General features: G+C 46.4%; 1 protein-coding gene across 2 annotated transcripts in view; it reads right to left on the bottom strand.

Moving 5' to 3' along the window:
- The window catches only part of LOC119465368 (tenascin-R), a 31672-nt gene extending 22800 nt beyond the window's left edge, over positions 1-8872 (bottom strand). For both annotated transcript variants that reach the window (XM_037726154.2, XM_049656417.1), the window contains exons 1-3: positions 8643-8872; positions 5949-6031; positions 3280-3506 (exon numbers count right to left, since the gene is read on the bottom strand). In XM_037726154.2, the coding sequence (XP_037582082.1) occupies positions 3280-3506; positions 5949-6031; positions 8643-8720 (388 nt within the window). In that variant the 5' untranslated portion in view covers positions 8721-8872. The remainder of the gene's footprint in view (positions 1-3279; positions 3507-5948; positions 6032-8642) is intronic.
- Between the last annotated feature and the right edge of the window lie 7581 nt (positions 8873-16453).

Genomic DNA, 16453 nt, shown 5'->3' with positions numbered 1-16453 from the left:
AGTGCGAAGGCTACGGACGGAGCGTCTGCTCCGACGCTCCGACCTCCGTACGAGGTTTCCGGCGCTCGCCGCTAGGTGTCGCATGAATTGCTGGAGTCGCGAATAGTATAGCCCCACTAGCTCTCGGCGATATTTTTTATTGCGATAGCAATTATATGGACACTCAAAAGCAGATTTCTGCCGTCGGCGTCGCCGTCGCCGTCGCCGTGAGGTTCCGTATGACGTCAATGGAGATGAAATCGTGGCCGCGCGCCGCCGAACGCTGTATGTGCGAGTGAAAGGGCGCGAGGGACGCGCTCTTTCTCGGGGAGTGAACGCACGGCGGAGAACAAACGCGCGTTCTGCGCCGTGCTTCCTTAAGGGCTGCAGAAGTAGGCGTCTCTTTCCTCCTTTACAATCACCATATATGTAGAGCAAACGCGCCTTCTTGCAAATGCGCGAGAGGCCGTGGGGGAGGGGGGGAAGGGGGAGGGAAGGGAGGCGACGTTTAGCTGCGGCACCAAGTGCCTATTTATATCAGAGGCTCCGGCAACAGTGACCAACGCCGCACGCATTTTGAGCGAACGCGGGCAAACGCCGATGGCGTCGACAACAGTTCTGCGCGTTGCCGGTGCTGCTGCATGTCCAAGTTTATACAGCTGATAAAGCTAATATCACTACTCCGTATAGCTCTCTACAAATTTGCTATCGCAATTGATGCTTCACCTTTCAGGTGAAACTGCGACAACTTTTTTTATTGCGATAGCAATTATATGGACACTCAAAAGCAGATTTCTGCCGTCGGCGTCGCCGTCGCCGTGAGGTTCCGTATGACGTCAATGGAGATGAAATCGTCGCCGTGCGTCGAACGCTGTATGTACGAGTGAAAGGGCGCGAGGGGCGCTCGCTTTAACGGGGAGTGAACGCACGGCGGAGAACAAACGCGCGTTCTGCGCCGTGCTCCCTTAAGGGCTGCAGAGGTAGGCGTCTCTTTTATTGCGATAGCAATTATATGGACACTCAAAAGCAGATTTCTGCCGTCGGCGTCGCCGTCGGCGTCGCCGTCGCCGTCGCCGTCGCCGTGAGGTTCCGTATGACGTCATTTGGAGATGAAATCGTCGCCGCGCGCCGCCGAACGCTGTATGTGCGAGTGAAAGGGCGCGAGAGGCGCGTCTTTCACGGGGAGCGAACGCACGGCGGAGAACAAACGCGCGTTCTGCGCCGTGCTCGCTTAAGGGCTGCAGAAGTAGGCGTCTCGTTTCTCCTTTACAATCACCATATATGTAGAGCAAACGCGCCTTCTTCAGACGCGCGAGAGGCCATGGGGGAGGGGGAAGGAAGGGAGGCGACGTTTAGCTGCGGCACCAAGTGCCTATTTATATCAGAGGCTCCAGCAACAGTCACCAACGCCGCACGCATTTTGAGCTAACGCGGGCAAAACGCCGATGGCGTCGACAACAGTTCTGCGTGTTGTTGCTACCAAAGCCACTCACCTTACTTCGTATGACATTGCTGTGTTGCTATCGCATTCATTGCTTCGCCCTTCGGGCGAAACTGTGACATTTTTCTCCTTTACAATCACCATATATGTAGAGCAAACGCGCCTTCTTCCGACGCGCGAGAGGCCGTGGGGGAGGGGCGGGGGAGGGAAGGGAGGCGACGTTTAGCTGCGGCACCAAGTGCCTATTTATATCAGAGGCTCCGGCAACAGTCACCAACGCCGCACGCATTTTGAGCGAACGCGGGCAAAACGCCGACGGCGTCGACAACAGTTCTGCGTGTTGCCGGTGCTGCTGCATGTCCAAGTTTATACAGCTGATAAAGCTAATATCATTACTCCGTATAGCTCTCTACAAATTTGCTATCGCAATTGATGCTTCGCCTTTCAGGTGAAACTGCGACAACTTTTTTTTCTTGGCGGTTTCAGGCACCACTCCATGCCTGAAAATGTGGTGGACTGGAGTAGGATTCGAACGTACGACCTTCAGATTTGAGGCCGGGTATTCTACCTCTGCTCCACGCCACCGCACGCGCGCGCGCACGCGCACACACACACACACACACACACACACATACATACATACATATATATATATATATATATATATATATATATATATATATATATATATATATATATATATATATATATATATATAGGGAAGCGCAGTCGAGGTCGGCAGAAAACCAGATGGGATGATGAAGTTAGGAAATTTGCAGGCGCAAGTTGGAATACGCTAGCTCAAGACAGGGGTAATTGGAGATCGCAGGGAGAGGCCTTCGTCCTGCAGTGGACATAAAATATACGCTGATGATATATATATATATATATATATATATATATATATATATATCCACGCAATGCATACTTCAGGTAACCGGTGGTCAATTAGACTTACAGAACGATTCTCAGGCAGGGGAAGTGAAGCTGAATCGGGTTAGCTAGGCTCAGCTTATAGATTATATAGATTATGTTATAAGGACTAGATTATATAAATTGACGAGAGAAAGAAAATTGTAGGAATATGATTAACTGGGGCTTTTTCTTTTTGACGCAGCCACTCCTAGTTCATAGGTAACATTTTACACTGTGGCCACACCGCATCTACACAATCGAAAAGTAAAAACTTTTTACGCGGTCTAAAATCGTTTTGCAGTTGCCGAAGCATGTCACGCATAAATAAACCCGTTTTTGTGCAAGAGAAATTCTCAGGGTCTCTTATGTTATCCTAAGACGACTTGAAGGCGAAAGCCCGAGTGGCGATGCATTAAATACGGACACATGAGGTACTTTGTTGCACATTCTCTTTTTTTTTCACATTCCTCTTAATTCCCTTACTCGTCCTCTTAATTGGCTTAGTCATCCCCCTTAATTCGCTAATTCGCTTAGTGTACGTCGCTTCGTGATCCCTCTAAATTCCAAAGATCGTGGATTCGACTCCCACCGAAGGTCGTGGGTTCGAGGGCTTTAAATATATCTATCTTAATTAACAGTGTACGTCTTAATTAACTTCGCCTTCATTACCACAAAAGGTCATGGGTTTGACTCCCACCAAATGTTGAGGGTTCGAGTGCCTTAATTAACTCCATATTAATTACCTCTGCCTCAATTAACTTCGCCTTCATTACCACCAAATGCCGAGGGTTCGTAGCCTTTTTTTGTACCTTTCGTGTCGTCTACGCTGTTTTCCCTCAAGGTCGACTGACTGATGAGACATATAAGGCTTTCGCCTTAATAATCATTCGCACTTCTCTCATTGCAATCACAAGGATGCGCGTACCAAAGGGTATACGGTCTACCTGCCGGGAAGGTGAAGATCTCCCTGCAGACGGGGTCTGAGAACTCGGACGAAGAGCATTGCGTCTGCACGCAGACGGTGTGTGCGTAGCGGGACTTCAGGTTCTGCGCGGTGCTGGTGAGGGCAGTCAGGCCTGCTCTGCAAGCCACGGGCGTGACGTTTGCGGAACACACCTCCGCGTAGACGCCCGGAAACACGCACGCGCAGTGCGAGGGGCTGGTAATGTACCTGCATCGCAGCGGGCGAACACGCAATCACATGCTTTTCGCTTCCTAGTCACGGTTGTGTAGCCTCTTGCGAAACATGTCGATTGATTGCTTATTGATTGTTGATTGATTGTTTTTAACGACCCGAACCAACGCATGCGTTACGAGAAACATGTTAGTGGAAGGCCTAGAGTTACTTCCGTCCACCTGGGGTTGCTTTAACGCGTACCCAATGCCCAATACAAGAAAGCTTTCGCATGCCGGCCCCCATTGGAACTCGTGCTGCATGAAATCTCAACCGCGACCTCGTGGTCAGTAGCGTAATGCTGCGGCCAACCGCCACTGAGCCACCAAGATTGCTTATATCATGGCTATTAAAACGTTTTATTGTGCCTTCTGTTTCTTTTTCATTTTTTTTTCATACAAGCAACGTAGATTCCTTGTACGGAATCAGTATCAGTTCTGCACGGATGTTGTGGGAGAAATATGGAATTTGTTGCGTGTACAGAGACATCTGATTGGGGATTTGCTTTGACCGTGGTTAGACGAAACATCACGAAGAACCAGACTTCTAAAGACACGAATGCAAACCATGGACTTGCAAATATAGGTCACTGTGCCCTCTGCGCACCTTATATAAGCTCAAGAAATTGTCAAAACAAGCGCAGGACACGAAGTACGCGTATATATATATATATATATATATATATATATATATATATATATATATGGTAAGATACGAAAAGGCAAGGTGGTTAACTGGAAAATGCGTTTCTGGTTTGTTACCTTTGGCAAATATATTGAGAATACTATACAGGGTGTCCCAGCTATCATGCAGCACGATTAAAAAAAAGAGGAACGGCGTTACGCGAAGCCAACCTAGTGCGTATTGTTTCCAGTACAGTGGAGTAGCCGCCAGTAATTTTTTCGTTACTGAGATTTAATTAAATAATTGTAATTAATTATCTAACTCGAGAAGTACCGTCCTAATGAGAAAGTTGAAGAGCAATATGAAAAACTCCCGATACAGCTTTCTGTTGCTCAAAACGGGCTACATAAGTGTGTTTTTCCGAGTATGAAAGAAGCCCACGAATACACGCATAATTGCCGCACGACTGGCCGCTCGAGGCACTTTTCGTGTATTCGCGGGCTTCTTTCATGCTCGGAAAAACACACTTATGTAGCCCGTTTTGAGCAACAGAAAGCTGTATCGGGAGTTTGTCATATTGCTCTTCAACTTTCTCATTAGGACAGTACTTCTCGAGTTAGATAATTAATTACAATTATTTAATTAAATCTCAGTAACGAAAAATTACTGGCGGCTACTCCACTGTACTGGAAACAATACGCACTTAGTTTTCATTGCGTAACGCCGTTCCTCTTCTTTTAAATTGTGCTGCGTGATAGCTGGGACACCCTGTATATAAGAGTACCAGCCTGTACACCGCATCCGTCGAAGCGCCGGTGTGTGTGTACGAATGCTGTTGCTTGTCGGAATTTTTCATACTGAAAACTCTTTGTTGAATTCTTTACGTGTTCCGTCATATGAATTAAAAGTTCTATACGCTCTAAAACTACGATAGATTGGCGTGCTTTACCATTTGTAATATTCGCATTACAAAATGTAAAGGCAGCATTCGAGAATATTTCTTTCTTTTAAGCACAACATTTCCTCGTTCTGTCTACTGATGATTGTTCCAACGTAATTTCTATCCCTGCCAGTTTACGAAGTACTATCCTGCTTTTATTCGCTTCAACGGTTTGCCCGTATTCATGTGTGAAATTTAGGTAACGTGCAGGCTATATATGCGTGCTATGCGTGATCTACTCGTCCCTGTTGTGCTTATGTATACTCGTTCCTGATTACGTAAAATTCTGTCTGGAAGGAATGAAGGAGGGAAGGAAAGATTGGAGAAGGAAAGGCAGGGAGATTAACCAGTTTAGCACAAGTGGTTTGCTACCCTACACTTGGGAGCAGGATGGGGAGATTGAAAGATGGGAAGGAGAGAGGGAGAGAGAGAGAGAGCTCATAGCACAGATTGAAAGAATTCGCCGAGGTAGCTTAGTGAATACGGCGTTATGCTGCTGAGGACGAGGTCGCAGGTTAGATTCCCGACCATGGCGGCCGCATTTAGATGAAGGCGAAATGCAAAAACGCTCCTGTATTCTCGTAAGTTCTTCTGGATTTAAGGGAGCGTTGAAGAACCTCAAACCCCACGTTGTCGAAAATACTCTGGTGACCTCCACCACGGCGGGGACCATAGTCCCAAAGCTGCTGTCCCAACGTTAAACAGCATCAATCAATCAATCAATCAATCAATCAACAAACCAATCAATCAATCGATCGATGTTTCAAGAATTCATTCCATCAATCACACTGAAAGCGCCTTTGATACAGCAATCCTGTATGTATACCGCGATACATCTCGTAAAATACCAATAAATAAAATAAATGAATACTTACTCTGTCGCATTCCATCCGAACGTGATGGAGTCATGCCCTATACCGAGCGGCTGAACATTTGTAGGTTTAGGGCAGGAGACAGCCTGTGGATGTGACGAAGAAAATTAAACGTAACAGTTGGAACAAAAGTGCGGTGGAAATGAGAAAAAAAAAAAAAAAAACGAAAGGACGTAGGGATTGGAAGGGAGAGGGTGCCCACCAACGTATACTACATGGTGCCTGCTTTATGAGCAGGAACACTTCATCAAGACTGCACATGAATAAGTTCGAACGTCTCTCAGTGCTACTGCTATGTAGTTTTCATATTCAAGAGTCTACTCGTGGGGTCAAGAATCTACATTTTCACTGGGGTGAAGTTGTGGGCTCTTTCAATTCTTCTGCAATTACATGAAAGGCAACACTTGGACTCTGCTCAAACAATGACCCCTGCAGTAGCAGAAGTTTGAACGTCTCCTGTTTCTACGTGCAATATACTTATCATGTTTAGAAAAAAATGTTAATTATCAGTCCTCAGACTGATGGTATCACTGCAGTATATTCAGTACACTCCATGATGTGTACACGGCCACACAAATGTGGACTGGATGTAGTTTGACAAAACATGGGCAGCAGATTAAGGCTTAAAATTGGTCTAGTTGGATTAGATTCAAGGTTACAAACAAAAGTCACTGCCAACACAAGGAAGCCGCCGTGGTGGCGTAGTGGCTATGTCTTTGCGCTACTTAGCCCGAGGTCGTGGGATCGAATCCCGGCCGCGGCGGCCGCATTTCGATGGGAGTGAAATGCAAAAATGTCCGTGTACCGCGCATTGGGTGCACGCTAAAAAAACCCCAGGTGGACAAAATTAATCCGGAGTCCCTCACTACGGCGTGCCTCATAATCCAATGGCGCTTTTGACAGGTAAAAGCTGTTTCTAACTTTGATACCACAGTGTCATAGAATGTTTGTTACTGCCCTGCTGCGTCTCTTGCTGCGACAAGCGTCTTTGGTTATGCAATGCGGGTGACGAAGTCTATGTACTTTGGAAGCTTGACATCGAAGCTTCGTCTCGAATACAATTGATGTTATCATACAGGAGCACGTGTGTAATGGGATATGCAGCAGTGAGGAAAGGAGTTCCACAATTTCAATTGCATTTGCATAGAGACACGTTCAGTCGATAAGATTAGGCGAATCAGATAAAATTGTACAAATAATAAAATTCCGGCGAACTGGAACAATGCCGTTTATTCAGATTGTGGTTCGGAAACAATGAGCTCTCATAGCTGGACCGGTAGCATATTTCATATCTATAACGTTTCGCTGGTTCACGGGTGAGCTGATAAAGCAAGCACTACGCTATGGACCTTTAATATTGATGCGTCGCAATAGGCAAACGTTTCTTTCTCGGCGTCCTGAGGGTCGTACGAATGGTAAAAAAGTAACAAATTCATCGGCGAGTGCATTTGTTACGCGAGTTACGGTACGTTGCTGTAGGCTGAGCAATTTTAAAGCGGAAAGCCTTAGATGCCCCATGAAGCGGAAAATACGGCGAGAGTCTGATGTCAAGCAAACCCACGTGACCAAGTGATGACGTCATGTTCCCGGCGCTGGACCTGCTGCTGCTCGCACTGCGAAATCCCACGGTGAACAGCTACGGCAGCGGACGGACGCTGTGGCCCACACCCCAAAAATCCGACCTGGCCCACTGCGAAACTTGTATTAAGGTGGCTTAAAGTGGAATAAGGCGGAGTTTTATTTTATGGTGATAGCCTAGACAAGTCATTATGCTTTCGCATTCAAATCATGTAAGGTGTATTAAGTGACTCTCAGCTTTTATTCCATGGCCACATTACAGTCGACCTGCAATTGCCTTCGCAAAGTAAGCGAGTAGAAAGAGAAAAGAAGGGAAGGTCAGAGAGGTCAACCAAATGTGCGCCCAGTTTGCTATCCTGCACTGGAGGAAAGGAATGTAGGGATGAAAATAAAGAAAGGAGAGAGAAAAAGGCATTAGCACGTGAAAAACGTGGGTCTGGCCATCACGCCTATAATAGGCCTCTGAGGCCTGTTCGAGCCTGCGACGCATGGGACGATTGTCTAAAAATCATTGCCTATAAAAATGGTCTATGTTCTGGTCGGTTTAACCAACTTCAAGTAATGTTACGTTCGACTGACGACGAAGTAAGCGAGAATTCTACGTATGAGTGCTAAAATTTTTAACTAGAACCAAAGTAAACCCCTATACATATACCTAATCGACTGATAAATTACCGCTGATTTCCATGCGTAAGAAAATAAAACAATTTGTATTTGATGTAGCCGTTACAAGTTGAGGCGCAAAGTAAACGCTAACTGCTTGTCAAGTGGTATGACTTGTATGCTGTAAACTAACTATTCTGGTGATTCGGGTCTGAAAAAAAATTAGGACACAGAAAATGTGCAAATACGTTGAGATGGACATGTTTTTATAATTTTCAGAACGTTTACGACGACCCTACAGCAGGTTACTTGCACCTGGAAACTGTCCTCCGCCAAATGTTCGAAGAATTCCAGGTGAACTTGGCTTGGCTCAGCGGGTTAATTATAGCATGCTAAAACGATTACCCCAATGAAAAAAAGGAAATCAGTCGCCATTGCAATTTCATTGGATAACAGGAAAGTTTATCAATCGCCCACCCTAATGTACTATATAATAAATGAATGAAATAAACTCACATGCGAGACCTGGATGGTGGCTGAATAGAAGACGATGGTCATCAAGCAAACGATGTTAATTTCCTTGGGCGACGTCATGGTTCCTCGGTATCAACGAAAATGCCTTGGCCTGAGAGGAAAATTAAGTTGTCACCGAATCGATATTTGCATCGACATATCCTCTCCAAGTACGTGCCTAGGCCGGCGTCCAAGTTAGGCGAGGACGGACCTGCACTCAGCTTATATGTGCGGCTTTCGTGAGCCAGTGCAAGATTTATCTAGTGCTATGGCGTTCTTGCGAGATAAAATGTCAAGTGTGTTGGCTCGTTGACAATGGCGCAAGGCAGTCTTGAAAATGTAAGCATTTCTTTGAAATCAGTGCCCTACGTGGATGGGGTTAGCAGCTGCGTCGCTTCTGAAAACGCAGAATTTTCAATTTTCATGGCTGCACTGCTGTCCAAACGCTAGAGGTTCAAGAATTGGAAGGGGTCTGACATTACGGGCGCAAGTGTATGCTCTAGTCTTACGAAGTACTATTGCCTGTGATTGCAGCCGTTTGTAAGTATTGATCAACGTGCATTTATTATTTGGATAGACGAAGAAAATTACAATGCATTGTAACCTGAGTGAAGTGAGTATGAAGCCTAAATACAGCTGATGCTACATAATAAGTAAACTATCAAGCACGGTTGCATTTAGCTTTAAGCTTGAAGTAAGCCTAGGCGGGGTGCTAAGGAAATAAGCATTTGTGCTGCTACAACGTAGAAATATAAAGATGTGAAGCAGACGGGACGTTGCCTGAATGAAAGGTTCAGTTAGCATGACAGCCAACCGCCTCATTATGTTAAACGACCCGCAGAGCCAGCCCACGTAAGAAACTATGCATGAAAATTGATATTAACGCCTAGTATTCATTTTATTGCTCATTGTTAAAATAGCAATCCTGTTGGTGCGTTCCTGAGTTCAGACGATAAGCAACCACTTATCGAAGTACTAGCCTGTCTAGAAGGGAAAGAATTGAAATGTGCGAAATAAAGCACTAAGGGCTGGTCCACAATACCAATGCTTAGTTTTTATTCCCTAGGTCTTGTTTAGCAGCTTTCCCTCATTGTTTTTGGTGCAATGCGCCTAAACCAAGGATCATTTCTTTATAGAGTGTCGTAGTTTCAACTTGCACATAAAACAACTCCTAGAAAGTCCCCTCCGTCAACTTGGATTAGTCATTACGCTTCCTGTCATACTGTCTCTGGCGGCGTCGGCACTAGGACACTGCAATAGGAACGCATGTGATGCCATATTTAATTTTGTAAGGGAACCAAGATACTGCCATGTTAATTTTATTGTTTGATTTTGCTCAACAAGAAAGCAAAATTATTAACTTTAAATTTACGATAATATAGCATGAAAATTGATATTAACGCTTAGTATTCATTTTATAGCTCATTCTTAAAATAGGAAATCCTATTTAAGTATTGTTCCCTTTTATACAGCTGCCGCCCGATTCATGGCTGATCCCCCGTGGTGGTTTCTGTCATACATATAGGCACCAAACCAAACGAAACCATTATTGCTAAACCTGTCAATCAAAGAACTATTTTATGAGGGAGTGGTCTTGGGAACTGTGCCAAAGCTGGTTTTATTCCGGTAACTCTTCAAGCGCCCAAATTGAAATGTAATAGAGATGTGTTTAGAAAGCGGATATCAGAGAAATGCATCTTCATCAGCCAAAGTAATTTTTCTGATATAGCCCCTGGGACTTGCTTTTCATACATGTCAAGTCTGGCTTCACTTTGAAAGAGTGCTGAAGTTGGGTCACATTTGCATAGAAACTCTGCATCTATGCAGGGAAGCAGGCATTGCGTGGGCACATGGTCTCGCTGCGATTAACGGTACCCGAGATCACACGACATGTAGAACATGTTAGGATGTCACATGCATATGTGTAAAGAGGGCCGGGCCAAATATTACCCTTTGAAAATATTAAATGACATAGCACATTTGCTCATTTCACAATACATTTGAGGTTTATTTTCAACCACAAAAACGATGTAATATATTTGAATGGTACCTTAAGTATGACTTGTTAAAACCATTTATTGATCCAGGAGAGCAAAATAATTAGCCAGCTTTTTTTTTTGTGGCCAGTGCAATGTGGTCGTGCAGTATCACATCAGTGCATGCATTTCTTGCTGGTAACCTAACTAATGTGCAGTGAGAAGCGAAGAACAATCTTCAGCACTGCTCAGGTAAACATTCGTTAGGTGTATGATGTCACAAGTTGCATCTAGATACCTAGCTCCTAACTGCTTAGTCCAGTATAGAGGAGAGACTATGAAGTTCAGTGCCTTGCATCGGATAGCGTGTAACGTTGACCACTATAGGAGCGTGATTACGACGCATTTTCGGCGTGACATGGCGTGTCGTCGATGAGCCAGTCTCTGGTCGCAGCATTGGAAGCCTTCCTAGAGTTTGCCACTCCTTGCGGTTTCCTTTGCATGTGGTAAAAGCTGCAGCAGAAGCTCCCCCTCACCTTGCCTATATACGTCCCCTACCTCTCTTTATCTCCCTTCTTCCATTAGCTTCTCTATCCTCCCCTCTCTCCCTGCTCGTAGGCTCTGAGCCCTGCTTCCATAAGGACAGCAGAAAATAGCGTCTACTTCCTTTCTTCTTAACTATTAATATATTGCACCACGCGGTAATGCTTTTATCAAGTTTTAGCGCACCGTCCTCTTAAGCCTCTCAGTGGCAGTCTGTGACCCAAATATGCCCACGGCCTGTGGGCCAAATGACTCGGCCCTGTTGTCTTTAGATCTCTGGTTAGCCCCAGATTGGGGTTGGCAGCCGCCACGGATTTGGCAAGGCTGCTTCAAATTTGTTATGAAATTGCCAGAAATTCCAATTAGTGATCCTTTCGTGACAACGATATGCCCACAATTCTGGAGCCGGGGTGAGGCAACGAAAGAGCAAGATCTTTCATATCGAGACTTTAGAGTGTGGGTGCAGTGCGCCTATCTCGAACAATGCGCGTAGCAAGCAGACTTGCGAAGCTTCTTCGTTTTGCTGAATGTCTTTATCTGCGGTACTTACGCAGCATCAGGCCGGTTCATTATTGCCAGCTGTTTTGCCAGTTTAGCAAGGTTGGATGTTTCTGCTGTAATACAGTTGGTGCAAAACACGCGCGCACAGGTACCCCCCCCCCCCCCCCACACACACACACACACATGCACGCACGCGCACGCACACGCACGCGTTTTATCAGCAGCGCTGTATCCGAACGTTTGATGTAAACTATGGAGGGAGAAGATATTGTCACGCGGTTGGACGACAAGGTGAACAGGTGAACAAGATGGCAAGGTGGTTTTGTCCGGGCTCAGAACCGTTCAATCGGATCCTCTACTTTCTCGTCGTCTCTGTGCGCTTTCTCCCCGAAACGCTAGGTGGCATTAGACCCCCCCTTCTGAAAGCATCGACTCGATGCCACACCGGCACAAGAGCTACTGTGTGAAATATGACTTGAGCCGTACGGCATGCACTATTTCGGGCCGTAGCTGTTGACGCGAAGACAAGGCGCCGTCCGTAAATACCTCGTAAGTAACGTCACTGAGACGTTTCAGAACCTTGTACGGTCCGAATTAGGGCCCTAAATGTTTTTCAGACAAGCCTGGACGTCGAATAGGGGTCCACACCCAGACTCGGTCGCCGGGGCGATATGCGACGTCTCGACGGCGGAGGTTGTAACGTAGTGCATCGGCACATTGTTGGTAACTGATGTTTATTACGCGAGCCATTTGGCAAACTTCTTCCGCGTACCGAGTGTAGTGCTCGGCATCTGGAGCAATTTCATCGGTTTTGTCGCATTGAAGCATAGCGTCGAGCATGGTTTGCACGTTGCGTCCGTAAACAAGACGGAAAGGTGAAAATCGTGTTGTTTCCTGTATTGTCGTATTGTAGGCAAACGTGATGTACGGAAGAATCTCGTCCCTAGTTTTATGCTGCACGTCCACGTAAATTGGCAGCATGTCTGCTATGGTTTTGTTTAACTTCTTCGTCATTCTATTCGTTTGCGGATGGTACGCTGTTGTTTTTTCGATGACTCATGCAGCTCAGTCTGAAAATGTCTTCCATCATTTGTGCTGTAAAGGACGTCCCCCTGTCCGTGATCACACACGACGGGGCGCCATGCCGCAGGACGATGTGGTGTACGACGAACTTCGCGACTTCGGAAGCCGTGCAGCGGGACAGTGCTTTTGTCTCGGCACAACGAGTGGGGTAATCTGTTGCAACAATAATCCATTTGTTTCCAGTGGACGACAAAGGGAAGGGTCCTGGAAGGTCCATTCCCACGAGGTCAAACGATGTCCTGGGCGGTGAAATAGGTTGGAGTAGGCCCGCAGGTTTCACAGGTGGTGTCTAGCGGCGCTGGCACTTACGGCAGCCTTTCACGCAGTGGTGTACGCTATATACGAAAGTCGTGGCCAGTAGTACTGCTGGCGTACTCGCTCGAGAGTCCGCGAATAGCCCAAGTGTCCTGACGTGGGTTCGTCGTGGCATCCAAAGAGGATGTCGTCACGCATGTCAGTAGGCACAACGAGGAGAAAGGCTTTGTCACTGCCACGGGTATTTTTCGTGTACAGGATGCCCCTTCTGAGAGCAAAGGTGGATAACTACCGAGCAATATGCCGAGGAAGTTGAGATTTTCGGCCTTCCAGGTAGTCGATAACAAGCTGTATTTCTTTGTCTGCTCGCTGCCTGGACGTGAAGTCAGAATCAGAAACGGCCCCGAGGAAACCATCGTCATCCTCAGAGCTCAGAGCAGGGTGCGCGGGAAAGCGCATCGGCGCGTCTTCGTGTTTGCGCCCGGACCTGTACACAATCGTGATGTCGAACTCCTGCAAGCGCAAACTCCACCGAGCAAGACGGCCAGGCAGATCTCCGAGATTTTTGCCAGCCAGAAGGTGATGACGACGAACGCGCGAGCAGTGGCACGTCACCAGCAAAAGAGATACACCCATTGTCTATTTTCAGTTTTTTTTTTGCACAACGGAGATGATGGCGACGAACGCGCGTTTGCGCCGAGGGCTGCCAACCAGCCAACTGTGGAGGAAGACGACGACGTTCGAGCCATTGCTGCTGATGATAGTTTCTGATCTACGCGCTCGGTCTACGCAAGCTGCGATCCGCTGGAAACTAGCGTAATCTCCGCTGTAAAATCAGTACGTGCACAGTTTATCAATTCATACTGCCTTTTTAGCTTACCCCCACCCTCACCTTTCAACCGAGGCTTGGCAACCCTCACCTTTCAACCGAGGCTTGCCAACGATTTTTTTACAAAGCGAGGCACGTTGGGGGAAGATTTAAAGCATGTTGTGATCCTTTTTTGTTCGTGAATTCAAGCAGAACAGGCCGCCTATTGTTTCCACAAAATGACAGCGCACGATTGTAAAACGTTCAGCTGGTCACGTGTTCATATCAATCTGGGGCAAAGCTTAGCGGGCGAAGCCAATGTCAAGACAACGCGGCCACGCTGAACAACAGCCTATTATTCAACTGAGGCATGAATGAGGAAGTTCAGAAGTCCCTATCTCAAGTTTATCAAACCGTCAACGCAAGTACGTTTTATCGGACGATTAGTGCTCTCTCTGCGGGTATTGCGGATCGTTCATGAAAGACTGGTTATTAAAGAATCCATGTGCCGTGCTCCCCAGTCCCGTCTACGCTTTTCTGAAATATACGTGAAGTGAATACGCTCTGCCTCAAATAACGCAAAGAAAGACTTTCAAATCAAGCAAACTGTCTATAAAAACTCAGATATTCTTTTTACGTAGATCAAAGTAAAATTGCGCAATTTTGCGATGTTAGAGGCGTATGTTTTCAGTTTTGGAACAAGCAGTCATTACTCTTCCATAAAATGCGCCTGATAGGTAACCTAAATGCGAAATTCCAAAGAAATGTACATGCAGAAGTTGTCTATCAAGCGACGTCTCAGTATGAAGCCAACGTTTTTACATGTGATATTGTAGAGCTATTGCCTTGTCACTGCTTCCTGTTTGGCTTCTGCCCAGTTGCCTTCAGGAAGCACATTAGCATTATGATGGCCGTGTGCGCACTATAAGAGTTCGCCTACGGTCCAAGCATCTTTGCTACCGAGAACTGTCTGTCGCCTACGCGGCTGAGACTATAATGTGCAGAGCATATCGTCGATAGTCTAAAGATGCGGAAAAGGTGCTGCAATAGTTTCATCGCATTCGATCTTATTTCTTTACGTGAGTGAACGTTCATCTGCGTATAGATAGAAGCGGTTGAGTGTGGCAAGGCAGGATTTTGTCCACTAGAGTACAGAGCTATACCTGCCTCTTCTACAGGTTCATGCTTTGAATTTTTTTTCTATGTATAGAAAGGTTGTAGGGTTCTAACAAAATTGAAAAAAAGAAGTCAAGCGCGTTCACTTTCTGGATATTATAGTGCGCCTTGTTGACCTCATTCTTTTTAGAAAAGAAGACACGGTGGAATTCGAAAGCTTCAGGGCTTGTGTTTGATGTTAATACACTATAGATATGCTGTACAAACGGGTCAGGAAACGCACGAAGACTGGTGACGTGCATGATCACAGGCCTGTTACATGAATAATACACTATGTTCTATAAATATGAGTTCAGTACATCTAAGGCCCGAGAATCCTCTTTATTTTCTGATCGTGCCAAGCTTATCGACGTTTTATTGCGTAGTGCACAATCCATACGACGATGGTAGTCGTACAAGTCTAGTGGATCGCACGATATTATCTGCATGGTACTAGACACCGAAATTAGTTCAGGAGAGCTGAGAATCACTCTAATGAAAGCACCTAAACACAGTGAAAGCTGTCTCCTAGTCGGCAAACGTGAAAAATAAATACTCGCACGAATAGAAATGGCTGTTCATGAAAAGTAACAAAAGAATGAACCCAATTTAACTAATACGCGGCAGGTACAGACATGATACACGAGAAAAATAAAGTTAACGTACAATTCACTAAATAGTCCCCAAAGCCTCTGAAAAAGCGTTCCGTGTAAGTACCACACTGGTGTCATTTGCCACATTCTTTCAACATAAAGCATTACTCTTTTTGTAGTCCATATACTTAGTTTGAGAATTCCAGATTTGCGGCTTCGAGAATGCACTGATCGTTTTTCTCCATGGTTCGACATTGTAGTTGTCCTTGTAGACAAAGGAGCGCGATCACGATGTCGTTACGTCGCGCTGGTCCTTATTATATGCCCAAGTAAACAACGCACGGTCGCAGGTTCAGCTGCCCAGCGCTGGGGCACTCAAAAGCGCTGTTGAACTCGACCATGTTGAGAAGCGGCACGAGGCAGCGAAGCCGAGACTCGTGACCCGCGTTCTCGGCGCTGCACGTGAGGAGGCAGAACCGGCGAAAGAACGTGCGCTGCGCGTTGCCCCATATGTCCGTGTAGCTCTGGTCCGCTACGCTTCCCGAGTACCTGTTCTTCATGACGTCGTGTGCGATTCGGACGGCACGGGCCCACGCGAACAGTTCCAGACCATGTCGTACGGTCAGGTTGGCCGGGTTCAGGATGGAGGCTGAGCTCACGGAACGCTGAACGCAGTCGACGAACTTCTTCACGTTCAGGTTGTACCACGACTCACCGATCCTGGCGGATGGCAGGCCGGTAGTGAACAGTGCCTTGGAGAGAAGCACGCCGACTGTGCCCATGTCAAACTCGAGCGGAACCTTGGTCGAGTACAACAGCGGTGGTCGCTGCATCGCCGGCGGGAGCAAGACGGCATTCAGCAGGCGAGAGTATGTCGTCTCGTGCGTGAAGAGGGATTCG

The sequence above is a fragment of the Dermacentor silvarum genome, chromosome 9, assembly GCF_013339745.2.
Source record: "Dermacentor silvarum isolate Dsil-2018 chromosome 9, BIME_Dsil_1.4, whole genome shotgun sequence".
NCBI classification, from domain to species: Eukaryota; Metazoa; Arthropoda; class Arachnida; order Ixodida; family Ixodidae; genus Dermacentor; species Dermacentor silvarum.
Note: the sequence above shows the minus strand (reverse complement) of the source record. Positions and strands in the feature narration are given on the sequence as shown.